This window comes from Carassius gibelio, chromosome A10 (genome assembly GCF_023724105.1).
Source record: "Carassius gibelio isolate Cgi1373 ecotype wild population from Czech Republic chromosome A10, carGib1.2-hapl.c, whole genome shotgun sequence".
Lineage (NCBI taxonomy): Eukaryota > Metazoa > Chordata > Actinopteri > Cypriniformes > Cyprinidae > Carassius > Carassius gibelio.
In genome coordinates, this window is record NC_068380.1 from 5647746 (window position 1) to 5669688 (window position 21943).

Genomic DNA, 21943 nt, shown 5'->3' on the forward strand with positions numbered 1-21943 from the left:
GAGTGAATCTCCTTCTGTAAGGTGTTTGTTCTGCTCTGCTTACTGTCCTTACATTTATACAGTGACTGGATCAGACTGACTCATTCTGATTATGATGCATAATGATGTCATCAATTTACATGCAAAGGACTAACACAGATCCTTAGAACACTTCTGTTCACTACTATTAGATTAGAGAACAAAATTGTAACAGTCAAAGAAACAAGTAGGTTTATTTAAGAAATATTACAAAAATGTTATAATCAAATGTAAAAATAAAACAAGAAACTGTGTAATCACGTCAAGTCATGTCACCTTTATTTATATAGCCCTATTAACAACATAGATTGTTAAAAGCAACTGAACAGCATTACAAAGGAAAATAGTGTGTCAATAAAGCAAAATTGGAGTTCATCATTGAATTCAATGATGTCATCATCCAGCTCAGTGCAGTTTAATTAGTATCTGCGCTATCAAGTCGATGAAATAGCTGCAAGCTCATTTGCAGTCAAATGTGATCAAACACCTTAAGTTTAACTATTAACCAGTAAAATAACCAAACTGTATTCAGCTTTTCACATCAAAGCTGTGAGTGTTAATTTCAATTTACAAATACAAATGTATGCTGGTATTAGCATAACAGAGATGTGGCCTGAGTACCCGAGATGGGGGCGGGGGTTAGCTTTGTATGCATTTCTTCCTGTTCTGTAAACCATGTCCAATGTGTTGTTTTCTCTTGTTGCAAAGTTCACGTGTTGGTAGAACTTTGGCAAAACTGTCTTTAAGTTTGCATGATTAAAGTCAACGGACATTATGAAAAAGCCATCAGGGTTGTTTGTTGCTCGCTGATAGCACTGTACAGTTTTCATAGCACATCCTTAAGTGTTTGCACAAGGGAGTATATACACAGCAACAATAACAATGGCCGTGATCTACCTTGGCAGATAGAATGATTGGCATTTCACAATTATAAACTCCACTATTGACAAACAACACCAACACAGCATTACTGCATCATTCTTTGTTAATATACACACACAAACTGCCTCCGCAAGTCTTACTACACAGCACTGTATCTTTGTCTGCTCTGTAGCAGGTTAGCCCGTGCAGCTTAATAGCAGAGTCTGCGATGTTGTTGTTTAGCCATGTTTTGGTAAAAACAAACACGCGGCACATTGTCTCATGCTGTGTAGTCCAACATAAGGTCCAGTTAATTTTATAGTGAGCATACGTTTAACAGCAAGATTGTTGGAAGAGCTGATTTTTTGGGGTTACCCATTGGACTAGCTCATAAGCCTCTGTGTTTGCCGCATGGGTGGAAGCCAGGGTATGGTCCACAGTAAAGAAAGGTCTCTTAGTTTCTCAGTATTCAATGATGATGGGTGATAGTTGCATGCACTACCGATTTCCAGAAGACGTTGGCTATCGTAGACATGTTGAAGTGAAGTTTTCTGTTGTTTCTGTAGATTTTTCTCTGGTTTTGAGGACAAGGGGACAAGACTGAATTACTTTACTTTACAGTTTTTAAGACCCGGAGCAGCTGCTGAGTCTGACCGCGCCATCCCACTTGGATCAAATGACATTTATGCTCCGTATCTCATATGTGACCCTGGACCACAAAACCAATCTTAAGACGCTGGGGTATATTTTTAGTAACAGCCAAAAAACATTGTATGGGTCAAGATTAAAAACAGATTTTTCTTCTATGTTCACTTCTATGTTCACTACTATTAGATTAGAGAACAAAATTGTAACAGTCAAAGAAACAAGTAGGTTTATTTAAGAAATATTACAAAAATGTTATAATCAAATGTAAAAATAAAACAAGAAACTGTGTAATCACGTCAGGTCATGTCACCTTTATTTATATAGCCCTATTAACAACATATATTGTTAAAAGCAACTGAACAGCATTACAAAGGAAAATAGTGTGTCAATAAAGCAAAATTGGAGTTCATCATTGAATTCAATGATGTCATCATCCAGCTCAGTGCAGTTTAATTAGTATCTGTGCTATCAAGTCGATGAAATAGCTGCAAGCTCATTTGCAGTCAAATGTGATCAAACACCTTAAGTTTAACTATTAACCAGTAAAATAACCAAACTGTATTCAGCTTTTCACATCAAAGCTGTGAGTCTTAATTTCAACTTACAAATACAAATGTATGCTGGTATTAGCATAACAGAGATGTGGCCTGAGTACCCGAGATGGGGGCGGGGGTTAGCTTTGTATGCATTTCTTCCTGTACTGTAAACCATGTCCAATGTGTTGTTTTCTCTTGTTGCAAAGTTCACGTGTTGATAGAACTTTGGCAAAACTGTCTTTAAGTTTGCATGATTAAAGTCACCGGACATTATGAAAAAGCCATCAGGGTTGTTTGTTGCTCGCTGATAGCACTGTACAGTTTTCATAGCACATCCTTAAGTGTCTGCACAAGGGAGTATATACACAGCAACAATAACAATGGCCGTGATCTACCTTGGCAGATAGAATGATTGGCACTTCACAATTATAAACTCCACTATTGACAAACAACACCAACACAGCATTACTGCATCATTCTTTGTTAATATACACACATAAACTGCCTCCGCAAGTCTTACTACACAGCACTGTATCTTTGTCTGCTCTGTAGCAGGTTAGCCCGTGCAGCTTAATAGCAGAGTCTGCGATGTTGTTGTTTAGCCATGTTTTGGTAAAAACAAACACGCGGCACATTGTCTCATGCTGTGTAGTCCAACATAAGGTCCAGTTAATTTTATAGTGAGCATACGTTTAACAGCAAGATTGTTGGAAGAGCTGATTTTTTGGGGTTACCCATTGGACTAGCTCATAAGCCTCTGTGTTTGCCGCATGGGTGGAAGCCAGGGTATGGTCCACAGTAAAGAAAGGTCTCTTAGTTTCTCAGTATTCAATGATGATGGGTGATAGTTGCATGCACTACCGATTTCCAGAAGACGTTGGCTATCGTAGACATGTTGAAGTGAAGTTTTCTGTTGTTTCTGTAGATTTTTCTCTGGTTTTGAGGACAAGGGGACAAGACTGAATTACTTTACTTTACAGTTTTTAAGACCCGGAGCAGCTGCTGAGTCTGACCGCGCCATCCCACTTGGATCAAATGACATTTATGCTCCGTATCTCATATGTGACCCTGGACCACAAAACCAATCTTAAGACGCTGGGGTATATTTTTAGTAACAGCCAAAAAACATTGTATGGGTCAAAATTAAAAACAGATTTTTCTTTTATGCCAAGAATCATTAGGAGATTAAGTAAAGATCATGTTCCATGAAGATATTTTGTAAATTTCCTCCCATGAATATCTTAAACCATGGAGTCAAAAGCATCTCAGGTCGCTTTGTGTACTCAACCGTGCAGCCAGCAAGCTGTCATGAGCTACCCTCCCGGGAGAATGGAGACTCCATCCCCAGACGGTCCAGCTGATTCAGAGAAATTTTGGAGCCACTCAGGTAGACCTGTTTGCCTCTCCAGGAACCTCTCACTGCCAGCTGTACTACTCCCTGACCCTGGGAACACTGGCACTGTGTTCAGTCAGGAAGTGGGGACAGACAAATAATCTTGGTTACAGTTGGGGTGTAAGTCTTGTCTTTGATCCATTTTTCTGCAGATCTAATTCCTTGGTCGGACCCAGGAAAGGCCTGAACAATTATGCCTACCTGCCAAAGGGAACAAGGTAGTTGCTGGACACGATCATGACTGTGTCATCGATCTGCAAGTTGGCTTCTTCAGTTTTCCATTTTCTGGCTATGTCTCCATCTCCTACGGCTTAAGAGCTCAGTGTCCTGATATTCCACTTGTGGTGATGAGGCATCCCGCAGCCCCATCAGCAAAATGTTAGGAGTCACAGGATCTGGATCGGCAATGTCTGAAGAGGTATAGCAATGGGCTTGGAGTTGAGGATGCTCTCTATCTCTATGAAGACTGTTCTCAGTACTTCTTCTGTAACCGTCTGGGCGCCAATAGTGACTTGAAGTGCAGCCTTCAGGGAGCGTATTTTTCTCTCCCAACATCCACAAAAGTGTGCTACACTGGATTGAAGATGAATCTGATCTGTTGGTTGGTGAGTTGGGTTTGGAGATCAGGGTGAAGGGAGCTAAATTACTTTCTTAGTTCTCTTTCTCCTCCTTTAAAGTTGGTACCCTGGTAAGCTAGGAGCTCAAAGGGTTTACCACATCTTGAAATAAATCACCGTAAAGCCATCAAGAAGGAATCGGTGTCCATACTGGTGAGAATGTTAATGTGAACTGCACGTGAAGTCATGCATTTAAAGATGATTCCCCAACTTTTCTCATTTCTATGTCCCACCTTTATGGTGTAACGTCCAAAGCAATCCACACCTGTCAAGTAGATGACAGGTTGATGTATCCTTAGCCTAGAAGGTGGGAGAACTGAGAGAATCAAGTACTCTCTCAGGCATTGAGGAAGAAATGTCCATGTTCCTAAAATCCTTGGCCATTCCAGGGTACTCTTCCACTGTAGCTGGGCACTGTTCTCTCACAGCATTAGGTTGAGTTTGTGGCTTTGACCGTGGGGCTGGTGTCGGATGGAACTGTTGTGGGGTCTCAGGCCTCACCCCTGGAGTAAAGGGACCTGGAGACGGAACTGGTAAAGTCACTGGCCTGAAGGGGGATTCCTTTTCTGCCTCAAGATGTTTAAGTTTGTGATATTACATTGCATTCTGATGGCGCATCTCCTTTAATGCTGAGATAATCTCTGGAAGGTGGTTTGTCGTCGCAGGACTGCATTCTCTTGTTTCCTCTCTTGCAACATGGCTGTAAGTTCTAATTCCTTTTCTCCTTGCCCATCAGATGCACTTGGCCATTCGTCTCTCAGTGTCCATTTATCACGTTCAAAATCTTGGCTGACAGGAGAACTCGATCTGGTATGTCCTACTCTACTTGGTGACTGTCCTCTGCTTTGACTCTGGCCTGGGAGTGGCTGTCAATGCTGCAATGGCTCACCAAGCTCGTAGTCCACTAGATGAGCTGGTGAGTTAATCCGTCTTCATAGACACACAACGGGCACTTCCTTCTCGGTTTGAGACATCACTGTAACAATTCACCTTCCGGCTCCAAGGACCATTTAAAATTTTATTAATCTGCACTCTATTGCTAGTCCGGGTTTGGGTGAAGACTACAGTTTTTTTTGCATATATGTGTGGTCAAAGATAAAAACATAAATATGAATATAAATGTATACAAACAACAACTTAAACAAAGCTTATTTGAAAATGACTGTTCAGTGGAGATAAATATAACCGATAATATCCTAATCAAGGTCTAACTACCTATATATGTGATCTATAAATGAGTGTCCAGTATAAACAAATACAAACTATGTGTGTGCGCCAACACTGGACATGAACTGCGCATGAAAACTCTAATTTGGACTAATACTATGTATCTTAATCTACAAACTATGTACAATATTCAGACAATTTGCCTTCCCGTTTTCATTCAATTGCTCTCTTCTCCGTCACTTTGCGAGCTCCAATGGAAAGTTCAGGAATAGTCCATTTCACACTGGATGACAGGGATGACTGGAAGAGTCCATGTGTTAAGTGGTAACACATTCTACAGAGAGGGTATAAGACGTGCACATATTATTGGTTGACAAATTGTGCCTAGAGTTTTGGCCGGCTGACTTCCAGGTAACCCTGAGACCCTGGCCCAACTATGTGCCCAAGTTCAGACTACTCCCTTCAGGGATCAGGAACCTGCAAGACTGCCCCCAGAAGAGGGCTTTGTCACATCTCCACTTTAAGATTGTACTTGAATTGGAAACATTGCATCAGGAGCTCAGAACAGCTCTTTGTTTGTTATAGAGGCCAGCTTATCAGACACGGGGCGTGCCATGCCCACTCAAGTTGCGAGCTTACTTTGCTAGAAGTGTTGCATCCTCCTGGGCACTGGCTTGTGGTGCCACGCTGACTGACATTTGTAGAACTGTGGGCTGGTCGACCCCCAACATGTTCACTAGGTTTTGTAGCCTTCATGTTGAGCTGTTATCATCCTGTGTTCTCAACTCAAATGGGTAAAAGCTCCTCCATCCCCTCAGCAGCCAGATGTGGTGGAATGTCTGATGCTAGGCCCTCACTCGATGAATCTGTGAGAACCAGTGGAGGGATGGGTTTCATATGTAGAGACCTAAGTGGACCCCATATGTGTAACGTCCACAGTATGACCTCAGAGCCCATGTTTCCCCAGCAGTCTTTCTGCCATTTGGTGATGGTTAGCAATCACCTCTAAATCTTCCATAAGGGTTTCTATATGTGTGAGTGCTTTCAAAACCTCCTTTGGGAAGGATGGGGGCTTCCACCATATTCCTGTTCCAATTGGAATGGGTACGTTTTCCCAGTGTTATCCAATCCTAATGAGTTGGTAGTGCCACGACAACAGCGACTGGTCTTCTTGTTGTAAGCCCTGGCCTATACCTAGAGGAGCACAGGAGGCTCACACAGGACAATGGTAGAGGTAGAGGCAGCCTCCACAGCGCTTTGGTAGGGATTCCCAATTCGTCGGTCACTGACATGACTTCAAAAATGATTGACTGAAAGGGAACATCTCTGTTACATATTGTAATCCTCATTCCCCACTGCTGAGTGGCCAGTTCACCAGCTCTGCTCCTCAGTGAAAACCTGAGTATGTGTTGCACCTGAAGCCTATTTATACTCTATTTGAGATCAGTGGCAGCTGGATGCAATCATCACATGCCGATGTGCATTGGCTTGTTTAGTTTACATTCAAAGTACTGTAGATTGGTCTCTCTGGTGAGATTCCCAATTCATCGGACACCGATTTGACGTCTCAGTTCCCTCCTTCAGGTAACAAGGGTTATAATATGTAACCGAGATGTTATACTATTGTGCACAGAGATATTTACAGTATATACTGCATTAACTATTTTTAGTTATGCGTTTATGTAATGTTTCGTGTGGCAGGGACAATAAATATTTTGGCAGGGCAAGTTAAAATCTTTAGTGTTGAAACCTGAACCTTCCAAAAAACAAACAAACAAACATTTAATTACTGCAAATGTTTAATTACTGTTATAATGCACATTTTACCTCTTGTGTATGTCAATGATAATTAACAATAATTTTTGTCATTGATTTATTTGATAATATTAACTTTAATGTACATCTACAATATCATAATTTCTCTATACCACTGATATCAGTATGCACCTGCAAAACATCTGAAATTCAAATGTTGACAGAAATATGACATATTATCTGATTCTTCATTGAATACTATGAATATTTAAATAGTAGGCGGGTTTAATGCAGTATAAAAACCGCTCATTTCATGGGATGTCCCTGTTTCTGTACATACAGATTAGTCAAGGCACTGAAGGAAGGCAGAAAACCAAACTGACAGACTGAATATTGTACCACAGCTTCAAAGTGGTCTGTTGATGAAGTACGGAGTGAACATCAGGGGCATGTTACAAATGAGGGCATAATCAGTTGTGAAAAATGAGCATCATGGAGGACATCAGTCAAGAAATCCAGTATTGCTTTCCAAATAACAATTTGTCTTGTTTAAAAGATATTAAACCTGAAGTGGAGTATGTCATTTTGTTCACATTCATTTCTTTAGCATCGGTTTTTACAGTGTTTCTGAACCTGCTGGTGATCATCTCCATCTCTCACTTCAAGCAGCTCCACACTCCAACCAACCTGCTCATTCTGTCTCTGGCTGTGGCAGACCTGATCGTGGGACTGATTGTTATACCCTTAATGGGCATCAGATTCATAGAATCATGCTGGTACTTTGGAGAGACATTTTGTTCTCTATTTTCATTTACAGTTTTTGTGGTTGTTTCAGCATCTCTTGGTAATTTAGTCTTTATATCTGTAGATCGTTACATTGCTGTGAGTGACCCTTTGAGATACACAGTAAGAGTCACAAATGATAAAGTAATTTTTTGTATTATAATAAACTGGCTATGTTCTAGTATATATTCTGTCATTATCTTATATAATACTATGTTCTACCCAGAGACACAAGACAGGTGTTATGGAGACTGTTCAGTTTCTTTCAAATTTGAACATGTTGTCACAGACCTCATAGTCACGTTTGTTACCCCTTCTTCTGTAATCATGTCAGCATATGTGAAAATATTCTGTGTTGCAAAATATCAGGCCAAGGTTATAAATTCTGTCACAGGTGTCAGCAGATCACAAAGAAAGGCAGCAAAAACTCTGGGGATTGTGGTAATGGTTTACTTTATGTGTTGGATACCTTACTATATTGTCATCCTTTTTGAAGGAAATGACACAAAAGAATCAGTTGAATTTAATGTAACATGCTGGATTGTATACATGAATTCTTGTATGAATCCACTTATCTATGCACTGTTTTACAAATGGTTTAGAAAATCTTCTAAACACATTCTGACTCTAAAAATATTTAAACTCTCATCAGAATACTTCAGTCTTTTTCCAGAAGTTAATTGATCAATTGATAGATAGATAGATATTTTTAAATTTTATAAGGGCTTTTCTTGTAGAGCCACTGGTCCATTACTTTCTATGTCCTTGTACAGTGATTGTCCAGTTTTTGAGAATTGTATTTGAGAATATTCTGTGCTGTATATTAGCAAGTGAAAGTTATAAACTCCCCAATGAAGGCCGGTAATGTAAATCTGTAACATTCGTAGAACTAGTGCAAACATGAGAATTTGCAGTAGATTATGAATATAAATAAGTATGCAAAGGAAAGTATGGCATTTCTTTCTCACCTTCTTGCAATTCACATGGTCTAAAAAAGTGCAGAAAAATTATGATGTGTATTAATATGAAGTCATTGAACCTGCCCATATAATAATTATACAAAAATAATGCTGTTTAAAATATTTTAGGAGTAGTATAGTGAAAAGAAAATGTCCTCAAATTTTATAACAATAACTGCACAATGCTGCAATAAAAAAAAAAAAAAAAAAAAAAAAAAAAAATGTTAATTTTCCTCTGTAAATATATTAAAACTTAATTTTTTATTAGTAGTATGCATTGCTAAGAACTTTATTTGGGAAACTTTAAAGACAATTTTCTCAATATTTAGATATTTAGGCTCACATATGTATATTTTCTTAATAAAATAACTAAAGGGGTGGTGTGAGAACCAAAAAGGATCACACACACACACACACACACACACACGCACACACACACACACACACACACACACACAGTGGAGATCAAAATTTGATAACAGCATACAATTTCCTAAATTTATAAGTCTTTGCATAGTCCTATTTGAAGTTATCCTAACAGGAGTAAAAACAGTTTTTAAAGCATATATCATGAGTTAAATATGAAGCACAGTATAAAAAAATAATTGATCAAAATTAGAGAATACTATAAGATACCGTCCAGGTATTAGTGTTAATCTGAAACTTAGGGCTAATTTCCTTGATTATCTGACAAACCCTATGTGGCACTCATGTAGGTCAAAAAGGCCCTAAATCACAATTAGTTTCATCTGACTACACCTCCCTCATAGAGGGCCAGGGAAATACCCCCAATAAGTACACGCAGGTATGTTTTACCAATTGGTTGCAAAAGTGAGACATGAGAATCAATACAAAGAAAAAAAAAATCTCAGGTTACGAATGTAGCCATGGTTCCCTGAGTAGGGAACGAGACACTGCGTCCTCTAGGGGTCGCTATAGGGAACACCTTGTCGTGACCCGTGTCTGAAGCATACATTGAAAAAACACCAACTTGTTGGCCAGAGACAGCCTCTGACGTCACTACTGCCGTGACTATAAACAAGCAGGGGGAACACACGCCATTCACTTCTTCGTCTGGCGCTTGCGTCCGAAGCATGTCAGGGAGCTAGAGGACGCAGTGTCTCGTTCTCTACTCAGGGAACCATGGTTACATTCCTAACCTGAGATGTTCCCTTTCAAGGGAACTTATAACTGCATCCTCTAGCAGGAGCTATGGGGAACAGTATACCCATGCCACCATCCTGAGGGAAGTGCAGGCCAGAATCATGGCAAGCACTAAGTACCAACTCTACCATTTCCATGGGAGTCGCCCCTCGGACGTTTAGACGGCTGTCTGTGACAGTACCTCTTATGGCCAAAGGCCTAAGCTACATAACCAACTTAATTGTTAGGGCCTCAGCCCAGGGTAGAGCTGAAGGCTTGCAATCAAGTTAGATTCCTTTAAAGGGATACGGCTAAGAACCTAGCATTTTATACCAAGTCTTGCCTGTCACACAGGGGCTGCCACTAGCTTTCGCATAAGCTTGCTGAAAGAGCTGTCTCAACAGTTCTCTAGTAGCAACACCCTGATTTAAATAGGTATCCGAGGATACATGGGTGGAGTGGCGCCTAAGATGAATGGGGCTTTAACCGACTCAAGGAAGGGCACAAAGCCCTCACCATATAGGATTTTAGAAATAACACAGAATACTAGCGTGTGAAATTACCACAGTGTGGATTTCAGAAAGTGTGCAAAGACTTCACGTGCACACTTACCATAGCATTCTAAGGAGGGGCTCTCGTGGCACTCCAATAGAGCAGCTCATAGATGGAATAGTGTATCTCAAAACAGAAAATTCAGTCTCATATGAGAGGAGAAGTCCGAGCTCAGGGTAGCGCGCTCATAGGCCACCCTTCTTGGAAAAAGGGGAGCGCTGCTAAACTACCACGAGAATCACCGAAATAGCCCCTCATGTTGAGGGAGGCTTGAGGTGTATAAACAAATACACACTGGCTGAATGAAGCCCAAGGAACCAAGGTCTAATCATCTCAAGAAAGGGAATGAAGCGGAGCGCGTTACCCTTACCGTACAGGTTTTTAGAAAGTGTGCAGAGTCTTGCGTATAAACTTACCACTTGCGGATTTTAGAAAGTGCGCAAAGTGTTCACATGCACACTAACCACCATGTGGTTTTGAGAAAGTACACAAAGCTTAGTGTGTGTACTTAAAGGTTCCTAAGCATCACAGAGGCGCTGAATCTCACGGGAGAGGAAAAGGAAAGCTTAATTTTACAAACCTCAGGTGGGGGGAGCATCATCTGAGGCAGCATATACAAGAAGACTTCTCTAACTGCCACCTCCACTTCCCACTAGATGGGACAGCACCACTAAGCAGCTAGGAGACCCCTCGAGGTGACCTGGCCGGACATCCATGATATTCCCTGCAGTGCTGTGCCATGCCTGATGATCAAGGAGGCTCCCTCAGAAACCTGTGATCTCAGCCGCCTAATATCAGAACATGAAGCTGGATGGCTGGTGCTGGCAACTGTTTAGTAAACATTGTAACTGAGCACTGCAAAGGAAAGTTTATTAGTAGACATGTAACCACCAGCAATTTAATCCACATAAGTATATACAGAAAGGGTTACATTTTCTCTCCCACCCTCCTGCGCTGGAGCCCCACTCAAGGGGCGCCTCCTTTTAGTCTGGACCATCAGTCAGGTGGTTGCTATGAACATACACCATAAAACATTATAGGTCCAGCATAGGAGACTGTTATGCAAGAGGTTTACACCTAACCTTGATCAGGTGGAGAGCTGGTGGTTACAGGGGAATTAGGAAGGGGAGGATAAAAGCAGAAGTTAACCCTCTGAAGTCGATTAACGCATATACGCGTTATAAGGCTATTTTCTCCTGATAACCTCTTAGACTCCAGAGGGTTAAAAATCACCAAAGGTAATGAGTAGATACCTCAGTATCACTCCGATTCAGACGAGAACGCTTCCTTGTCTAGATCACACCCCTTAGGTTCTGCTTACCTCCTCGTGGCCCACGATTCCTCTAACCCCTGCCCACAGGTGGGGGAGGAGCACGAATTGCGACACTAGCCTTCTGTGCCAGTCTTTGATCCGCAGATCGAGATAGGCCAGGACCCCTATGTTGTTCAGGCTCAGACCTGGACCTTTGTGGAATGAAAGATCTGAAAGCAGCAGAGCGCACCTTCGTCTCCCTGAACTTCTCAAATCGCCGTCTCAACGGAAATACCGAAAAGTTCAGAAGGCGAAACATGAGTATAGAGAAGAAAGCCTTTTCTTTCCACCCAATGTCTGCCCGGTTCATCCACAGATGTCTCTCAGCTGCCACCATGGCCACCATAGTCCCGCCCATGGCGGAGGCGGCCTGCTTGGTAGCACGGAGAGAGATCTGTGGTACGGCGCAGCTCAGCTACCTGATCAGAAAAAAGCCCCTGCCTCCATCCGGGTCTCTTAGCAGATCAGTCTGATATGCTTGAAGCACCAGCATTATGTGTTACAAAGCCACAGCCTGACCTGCTACTGCGTATGCCTTGCCATTTAAGCGAGATTAATTTATTTATACCGAGTAGCGGACTGCAAAAGCGCCCTGTGTGAAAGCACAATGAGGACTGTATACGCACTACAGTGTGAAACAGGCCTGAGTCTTGTTGAGGTTTCCACTGGGAATCTTAAAAAAATAAAAAAAATAAAAAAATAAAAAAAAATTCCCTGAAGCAAAGCTGGCGGCATCTTAGCTGCATCCATGTTAGCACGTCACGTTTGATGTGGTAATTTCACAGTAGGCATACACACAGGTTTAAAGACTCGTTCTCGCTCCCTATAGATTCGGCTAGGTACACATTCGCGCTAAACTATCAAGGTGAAAGTCATCAATAATAATAATAATATTTATCTTATATAATATTTAGTCTGAGTACCTATGTGTGTACATTTTTTACAAGATCTGAGTTAAAGTCGGCGGGAGCGGGCTGGAGTGGACACAAACATTTCGGGTGCAGGTGGGTGGGATTGGAACTCATAGGTTGCAGGAGCAGGCAGGCCTGGTCATACATTCAGCGGGAGTGGGCGGGTGTGGGTTTAAGAAAACAGTCCCGTGCAAGGCTCTACCAGGGACCAATAAAAATCTCTGATCCAAAGACCTTAGACATCTGCCATGTGTTTTATATTCAGAAGGTCATAAACATGATAATATTCAACTTCTTACAGACAAAAATTAACATTACATTTCAGTGTTTGTATTTTATGAAATATTTGGGTTGCACTTTATTTTACAGTAAGTGTACTAAGATGTACTTATAGTGTACTTACAGTGTATTTATCTTAGAAGGTTCTGGTAATACAAGGTAACTACATGGGGTAGGGTTAGGTTTAGGGGTAGGTTCAGGGTTAGTACCTAGTTATTTTAATTACTATAATAAGTACATAGTATGTACATGAAGAACAGGACTGTAAAATAAAGTGCTACCAATATTTGTACATTACAAATAGTATATGAGATCCAATTCATCACTGATTGCTTTGAATATTTATCTAGTAGGTGGGATTAATGCAGTATAATCCAACCTCCCATTTAATGGGATGTCCCTGCTGTTTTCTCTTCATATAAATTAGAGTCTAATCTGTGATAGAAAGTAGAAAGTCAAACTGACAGCTGATATATTGTATCACAGCTTTGAAGTGGCAGCTTTGAGGAACACAGTAAACAACAGTGGCAGGCTACAAAGGATATAATCAATTGTGAAAATGTCTGACCAGAGCACCATGGAGGACAACAGTCAAGAAATCCTATACTGCTTTCCAAACAACAATTTGTCGTGTATCAAAGAAATCAAACATGAAGTGGAGTATGTCATTTTGTACACGTTCATTGCTTTATTATCAGTGTTCACTGTGTTTCTGAACCTGCTGGTTATCATCTCCATCTCTCACTTCAAGCAGCTCCACACTCCAACCAACCTGCTCATTCTGTCTCTGGCTGTGGCAGACCTGATCGTGGGACTGATTGTTATACCCTTAATGGGCATCAGATTCATAGAATCATGCTGGTACTTTGGAGAGACAATTTGTTTTCTTCTTTTATTCATAATTTTTATGGTTGTTACAGCATCTCTTGGTAATTTGTTATTTATATCTGTAGATCGTTACATTGCTATTAGTGACCCTTTGAGATACACAGTAAGGGTCACGACTGAAAAAGTTGTTTTTTGTATTATTGTAAATTGGTTGTGCTGTGGCATATATTCTGTCATTATCTTACACAATACTATGTTCTACCCAGAGACACATGACAGGTGTTATGGAGACTGTAGAGTATATTTTAAGTTTGAACATTTTGTCACAGATCTCATAATCACGTTTGTTGCCCCTTCTTCTGTAATCATGTCTATATATGTGAAAATCTTCTGTGTTGCAAAATACCAGGCCAAGGTTGTAAACTCTGTCACGAGTGTCAGCAGATCACAAAGAAAGGCAGCAAAAACTCTGGGGATTGTTGTTGCCATTTTTTTCATGTGTTGGATACCTTACTATGTGGTCATCCTTACTGAAGGAAATGAGTCAACAGAATCAGTTGAACTTAATGTAACGTGCTGGATTTTGTACATGAATTCCTGTATGAATCCGCTTATCTATGCACTGTTTTATAAATGGTTTAGAATATCAGCATTATACATTGTTACTCTAAAAATATTTAAACCATCATCTGAATACTTAAGTCTTTTCCCAGAGGATAAATGATAAATTTATTATTATTTTTAAGGAATTTTATTAAATTGTGTGGAGAGTCACTGATCTGATATATTTATCTTGTTTCCTTGTACAGGGATTTTTACTTTGTATTTGAAGGCATTCTTTATTGTACATCAGCAAGAGAATGTTATAAACTCCTTGATGTAGGTTGATAAATGTGTAAAGGAAAATTAGGTGAGGTGGAAATCTGAGAGCAAATTGACTCTGATATAGGGAATCACTGTGACAGTTGTCTGCTGGATTTTGAATTTAGCAGAAAACAGTTGTTTTCTCTTGACTATATACAAAATGTCTAACATTGACATTGAATGTTGAGACTATCTCTTAATCCTGTTATCTTAAAAAACAAACTTAATTTCATTTACCGTGACAAAAATTATAATATGGACCTTGTATTCTGACCTAATATCTGTATCCTTTTTGCTTTACTTTAACAGCTTGAATGACTGAAATGTTAAAGTCAGTGTATACCATTCTCTCAATGAAAATATTACATATATATATATATATATATATATATATATATATATATATATATATATATATATATATATATATATATGTATATGTATATATATATATATATATATATATATATATATATATATATATATATATGTATATATATATATATATATATATATATATGTATATATATATATATATATATATATATATATATATATATATATATATATATATATATATATACATGTTCACATTACAACATAAATTCACACACGTATATTTTATATATACACGAATTTTGGACTCCCTAACTTCAAAACATCTTTGGGTTCTTAAATTTGTTAAATTTATTAACAGCGCCATCTACTGGAATATTTGCACTCCATCAGCAATAAAGAGCTTCACCTACAAGACTGCCAAGTTTGCCTGGATTGCATACCCTATATATATATATATATATATATATATATATATATATATATATATATATATATATATATTAGGGAGATATTCAAAAGGGGGAGGGGGGGGGGGGGCATTAATTCACTTTTGGGGAGGGGGGGGGGGCATTAATTCACTTATTGAGATACAAAAAAATGTCATTTAAAAAAGCAAGAGAAGGATTGCTTTTGGCATTAAATGACAATCTTTTGTCAGAAGAGGAGTTTTTAATATTGTATGATGTAAATAAGACTTAAAACCTAGATTTACCATGTAAGCAATACTTGCCTTTTAACCGTGATAACATGGAGGAAGACGAATGCTTAAATGAATTTCATGTCAGAAAATGTGACCTACCAATTTTGGTAGATTTTTTTTTATGCATTTAGCAGACGCTTTTATCCAAAGCGGACAATCATACACTGATGCAAATTACAGTGTCATATGCCATAACATTTATTTACCTAATCTCTCACGTTTTAGCGACTCCGGCAAATCAGCTGTTCTGCCGTAGTAGACTGTTAAAAGTAGAACGTCCCAAAGTAGCAATTAAATTCGACCATGTGCAATATAACGCCAGAATGGCGTTGCCGTTCCACCAGAGGCGCCCAGTGACGGATGGTGTAGCAATATTTTTGTCCGGGTGGAAATTGGGAGAAATTTGGGAGAAAGGTCGGCCCGGGAGATTCTCGGGAGGGGCTTTGAAATTCGGGAGTCTCCCGGAAAAATCCGGAGGGTTGGCATGTATGATTTACACACAAACTTACCACCGACTGCAACTTTAAGATGCCATCTTTATTTTTTTTGGCTTAACTGTCACAGAATGGAATGCATAGGATTGTGGGATATCAAAGGGAGCGAAAGGATACATCTATGCTGCCATCAAAAATCGGCCAGATGAAGGCATCTCAGAAGACAGGAACTGAATATAACGTTGAATTTGGACGTGCCTTGATGCCTTCCTACCTTGGAATGCATCCTCCGAAGGCAGCATTTTTCAGTTTGATGCAGCCATATACACACACATTCACTGAATGAGTTACAGCAGATTTCTAGTTCCCAGCATGCTTTGCTTTAGACTGTTAAAGGAGAGTAAACATTTTTTTTTTTTAATCAAGTGTTATTTTATGTGTTTTAGCTCAATAATATTATATGGGCAGATATGTTAGTGTTTAATGTTGTATTCTTTTTTAATTTAAAATGATTTTCTGTTATGTGTAAGTTTGTGGGTTAACCATTAGTAGAGCCTGTGGTTAGGATTGGCCAAACACTAATAATACTGTTAGATTATTTAGAAGTAATGCTTGTGCACATTTCAACATAGTGATAGTCTGTTTGCAAAGTGCTTTAGTGTGAGTCTGTGTGCTTATGCTATTATAAACTAGATTTTTTTATTTTTATTAAAAAATTATACTATAAATGTTTTATTATACATAAGAAATATTTATTTATAAATGTGCATCATTATTATACATATGAAGTGCCATTTATTAAATTTATGCATGTAGCAGACATTTTTATCCAAAGCGACTTACAGTGCATTCAGGCTACCAATTTTTACCTATCATGTGTTCCCGTGGAATCGAACCCCCAACCTCGTGCTTGAGAGAGCAATGCTCTAACAATTGAGCTACAGGAACACTTGTATATATTATCACATGTACATCTATATATTATAAAGTATATAACTTTATATAAAATTTAATGCATTGTGATATATTGTCACATTTTTCACTAAATGAAAGTGGCAATCCCTTATATTATTCAATATATTGCAATATATTTATACAAAATATTATTCTGTATATTTTCTAATATACTGTTATATAATTTAATATATTGATATTTATTAAGAAAATATTAGGAAATATATTTCCTTTGCGTGAGGGTAGCCCTGTTAGCTCCTGGTAGATGTCATAATTATGCCATTTGGAAGCAAACAGATTTTTTTATCCATTGACTGGCATTTTTTATTAGCCATGCATTTTGGAAATAATTGCAAACAACATCATTGTAAGCAAACAGTAATATTATAGTGTATCTTTCGCCTGGGCCTTTTTTGTTCTTCTGTCTTAAAAGTGTGAAATATTCTTTTTCATTTTCCTATCTTTTGCTGCTCAGGATAGTCACTAGTGAAGGAGATGGCAGATTACAAATCTTGTACTTCTCGTTGTACAAACATTTATATGTCATGTTTACAGAACCACAGACTGCCATAGTATCCCCTTAACTGTTGATCGAAGCAGCATTAATTGGATTATTTGTAGTGAAGCAATCTTCTACATTTTGATGCTTATATATAGAATCAATAGACTACTTTGTAAGTTTCAAACAGAAAACTAAAGTAAATGTGACATTATATATATATATATATATATATATATATATATATATATATATATATATATATATATATATATATATAACTAATTTTTATTTTGTATTTTTTGTTGTTTATATTTTTATATTTGTATTAGGTCTTAGGAATATAATGGAATCACACTGACTGTTTTGGGATTTAGAGGAAAGCATATAATTAGGGGAACAGGAGACACATGGAGTAATAGTTTGTATTAAAGTTATTTATATCCTAGTTATTTATTTCCTGACACACAGTTGTATCTGCTGTAGATTTACAGTGGGTTGTCTTTAAAAGTGCCATCAAACAGCAGGAGGTTTTGTCCATAAATTTTGCACTACATAGAGTGAATAACTACAGTCTGGCCAGCAAAATACATATTAAAATCAGTTTTAACATTACGGATTACTGATCATTTACCTCTGGGAACAGACTTAAATATTCTGAAGATGGTTCAAATATTTTCAGAGACAGAATGTATTTAGCTGATGTTCTAAACCATCGATAAAATAATGCATAGATAAGGGGATTCATGCAAGAATTCATATACATAATCCAACACATAATGTTAATTACAGCTGATTCATTTGAATCGTATCCTGGAAAAAGAGAGACAATGTAATATGGTATCCAACAGAGAAGATAAACTGCTATAACAATTCCCAGTGTTTTTGCTGCCTTTTTTTCTGACTTGCTAGCATTTGTGACAGAGTTTATAAGCCGAGCTTGATATTTTGCTACACAGAAGATCTGCCCATATAAAGATATGATTACTGAACAAGGGGCCACTAATGAAACAATGAGGTCTGTGAGAACATACTCAAACTTAACAGTAACAATACAGTCCCCGTAACATGTAATAGGGTTTTCGTTTCTAAAGATAGCATCGTATAATACGATAACTGAATATATGCTTGAACATAGCCAGTTTAAAATGATACAAAAAACAGCTTTGTTGGTTGTGACCCTTGTTGAATATTGCAGAGGATCTTTCACAGCAATGTAACGATCTATAGATATGAAAACTAAATTACCAAGAGATGCTGAAACAAGTGTATAAAGGATAAATGGAAACAAGGAACAAAATGTCTCTCCAAAGTACCAACATGTCTCAATATATCTGATTCCCATCAGTGGTATAACAATCAGTCCAACAAGTAGGTCAGCCACAGCCAGAGAGAGAATGAGTAGGTTGGTTGGAGTGTGCAGTTGCTTGAAGTGAGAGATGGAGATAATCACCAGCAGGTTCAGAAACACCGTAAGAACAGAGGCTAAAGAAATAAAAGTGTATAAAACAATGCACTCCACTTGAGGTTTGATTTCCTTGATGCACGACAAATTGTTGTTTGAAAAGCAGTACTCGATTGCTTGTTTGTCTGCATCTGTCATTCCCCTATTAAGCATTTCAAAAATATATACGGAATACCACAGGTCTCAAAAATAAAACAGCTTCATCATAGCAACATTTTGTAGTTCTAGAAGGATTCTCAAGCTTATTAGTCATGTGTCTTAATAATCCAGTTTTGTGGATTCATTTATATTATAGGAAACCGGTCTCATCATTACACAGGAGGGTTGATGTTACTGTTTTAAACACACCCACAAGTTAAATATTCATAAGCACAGAGAGCATGATTTGTAGAGAAATTACAGTTAATCCCCATAGAGAGGCCAATATTTTTAATGAAGTCTAGGAGTCAAATTTCAAGTTCAGTCAGTTTTCCCTTCAAGGTTGAGTTGCAGCACATCACTGGAATAGAACAGTACACGCACACTGCACTAATACAAACTTATACACGATTCAATGTTAGTTTGACAAAGTATAGCAACTAATGGTGCTATAAATACTAAAATGAATCATAAATACATACATGAGAGTGAGTGGACACATAGTGCTTTAGTGACCTTGTCTTTATAAGCATTATCGGTTTTAACATGTCTTCTACAGCTGTCATGAGAACCACAGAATAAAATATATAAGAACAAAATGGTTACAGATAACAATTTTTCACTAATTTATATATATATATCTATATATCTATATATATATATATCTATATATATGCAGCGTCTCGGTTACGTTTGGTAACGTTGTGGCATACAATTATTGCAGTCAGCTGCCGCTGATCACAATGTGAGTATAAGAGGCAACAGGTGCATTGCATCAGTCTTGCTTTCATTGAGGAGCCGAGCCAGTGACCTGGCAGCTCAGCAGTGGTACAGCAACTGTGGCAACAAGACGTAACGTTTCCATTCCCTCCTTCAGGGAATGAGGGTTACCATACGTAACCGAGACATTCCCTTTCACTCGGTCATTTTCAATGTCATGTCGGTGGCCGACAAATTGTGATCCCTACCAACATGCCACAGGTGCTGCCTCTTCCAGTGCACCTGTGTAGGTCTCCTGATCCTTCCTATAAGGCAGACAATAGGATGGGCTCCACACTGAGAAGGTCGACTATAGTTGTTCCTCACAACCCAACAGTAGGATAACACTGGGAAAGTGTGCCCTTCCATTTGAAAGAGGCACAATGTGGAGTCACCTCCTCCCAGAGGGGGTTCATTGACATTTACCAATGTGGAATAACCACCAAGGGTCCCTACATGGAAGTCTCTAGGATGGCTCATGGCTGCGTCTTTTAGAGAGGGCGAGCATGGTCTGTGTAACGATAAAACCTTTGTACTCATCGGGAAGAAGGAGGCGGGAACCGGCACACAATCAAAATGAAACTTTAATTATTCAAAATAAACACAAAACAGCGCGTCAGCCCCTCACGGCGACTGACGGGCACAAATAAAAGCCAAAACATAAAATAATGTCCCAGGCCTGGTCCTCTCTCGTCCTTCACGGTCGTCGCTCCAGTTTTATATCCTTCCATCTCCTACGTGGGACTTGATACTGGCGGTGGGGCGCAGGTGCAGCTCATCTTCAATCACTACACCTGGCCTCACTCCTCGTTCCCACGCCTCTCGGCCCCGCCCCACTCGCCACATACCCCCATCGCCCCTCGCAGGCCGGGGGTACCCTCGAGACTGCGCTCTACTCCCCCCCTTTTCCCTCGGGGGGGGACCGCTCACGGGGACCTGCAGGAACCTGGGGGTAGGACAGACGAGGCGAGAGAAAAGGAGATGGAAGGAGGAGCTACAAGGACGAGAGAGGGGAGAGAGGAAAAAAAAATAAAAAATTCCGGTTCCCAGACGCACTGCTGCTCGGCCCTCCACCAGCTGGGTGATCTCCTCCGCGGTGCCTGGCGGTGGCACTGGACGACCATCGGCGGACGGCACGACAATCCTCCGCCGCCCGATGGACAGCGACGGCTCCTCCGATTTTGGGCAGCGGCAGGAGTCCCCCGTTCCCTGCCCCTCCGAACTCAATCGCGGAGGCAGCAGGCTCCGGCCCCCAGGCGAACGGCGCAGACTCCTCCGCTCCCTCACGGACGGCAGCCGCCCCTCCATATCGTGGGCGGCCAGCAGCGAGCTCGCCCGTCCCCTGCAACTCGCTCCAGCCCACCGCCTCGAGCATCCATGGCGGCACATACTTCGCCTGCTCGAGGGCACCGCGGATTCACCACAGCGGCTAGGGATCTTCAGCAGCGCGTCCCTCCTTCTCCCGGGCTCGGCACCACTGTAACGATATGAACTTCCTATTCATTGGGAAGAAGGAGGCGGGAACCGGCGCACAATCAAAAACATTTTAATAATCAAAAATAAACACAAAACAGCACAAATAAAAAGCAAGCACATAAAATAATGCCCCAGGCCTGGTCCTCTCTCGTCCTTCACGGTCGTCGCTCCAGTTTTATATCCTTCCATCTCCTACGTGGGACTCGATACTGGCGGTGGGGCGCAGGTGCAGCTCATCTTCAATCACTACACCTGGACTCACTCCTCGTTCCCACGCCTCTCCGCCCCGCCCCACTCGCCACAGTCTGCCAGGGGAACGCGGTCTTTGTGGGTGTACTGTGAAATATGGGAACCCAACCGTGTCACTCATATGGGCAAAAGCCTCACACCAGGTTTCAGGAATTCATTGGTTGAAAGGCCTGGTGCCGGAGGATCCACCACGTCTGGCTACCGAGTACAGGAGGACTTAACAGGGTCTGCCTGGTTAGGGCTCTTTGGAGAACTAGGTAACTAGGACACCACAAGCCGACTCTAAACAGGGCCTCTCTGTGCC

The 21943-nt window shown here is 40.0% G+C and overlaps 3 protein-coding genes across 3 annotated transcripts; 2 read left to right on the forward strand and 1 right to left on the reverse strand.

Annotated features, from left to right (window-relative positions):
• The first annotated feature begins 7475 nt into the window (after positions 1-7475).
• On the forward strand, positions 7476-8462 carry LOC128020574 (trace amine-associated receptor 8a-like). The gene has a single exon (XM_052607209.1). It carries the CDS (start codon positions 7479-7481, stop codon positions 8460-8462), a length of 984 nt encoding a protein of 327 aa, XP_052463169.1. The 5' UTR covers positions 7476-7478.
• Positions 8463-13493: 5031 nt separating this feature from the next.
• Positions 13494-14486, forward strand: LOC128020584 (trace amine-associated receptor 13c-like). The gene has a single exon (XM_052607213.1). It carries the CDS (start codon positions 13494-13496, stop codon positions 14484-14486), a length of 993 nt encoding a protein of 330 aa, XP_052463173.1.
• Positions 14487-18171: 3685 nt separating this feature from the next.
• On the reverse strand, positions 18172-19170 carry LOC128020610 (trace amine-associated receptor 9-like). The gene has a single exon (XM_052607231.1). The coding sequence runs from the start codon at positions 19168-19170 to the stop codon at positions 18172-18174; it is 999 nt and encodes a 332-aa protein (XP_052463191.1).
• Positions 19171-21943: the final 2773 nt, after the last annotated feature.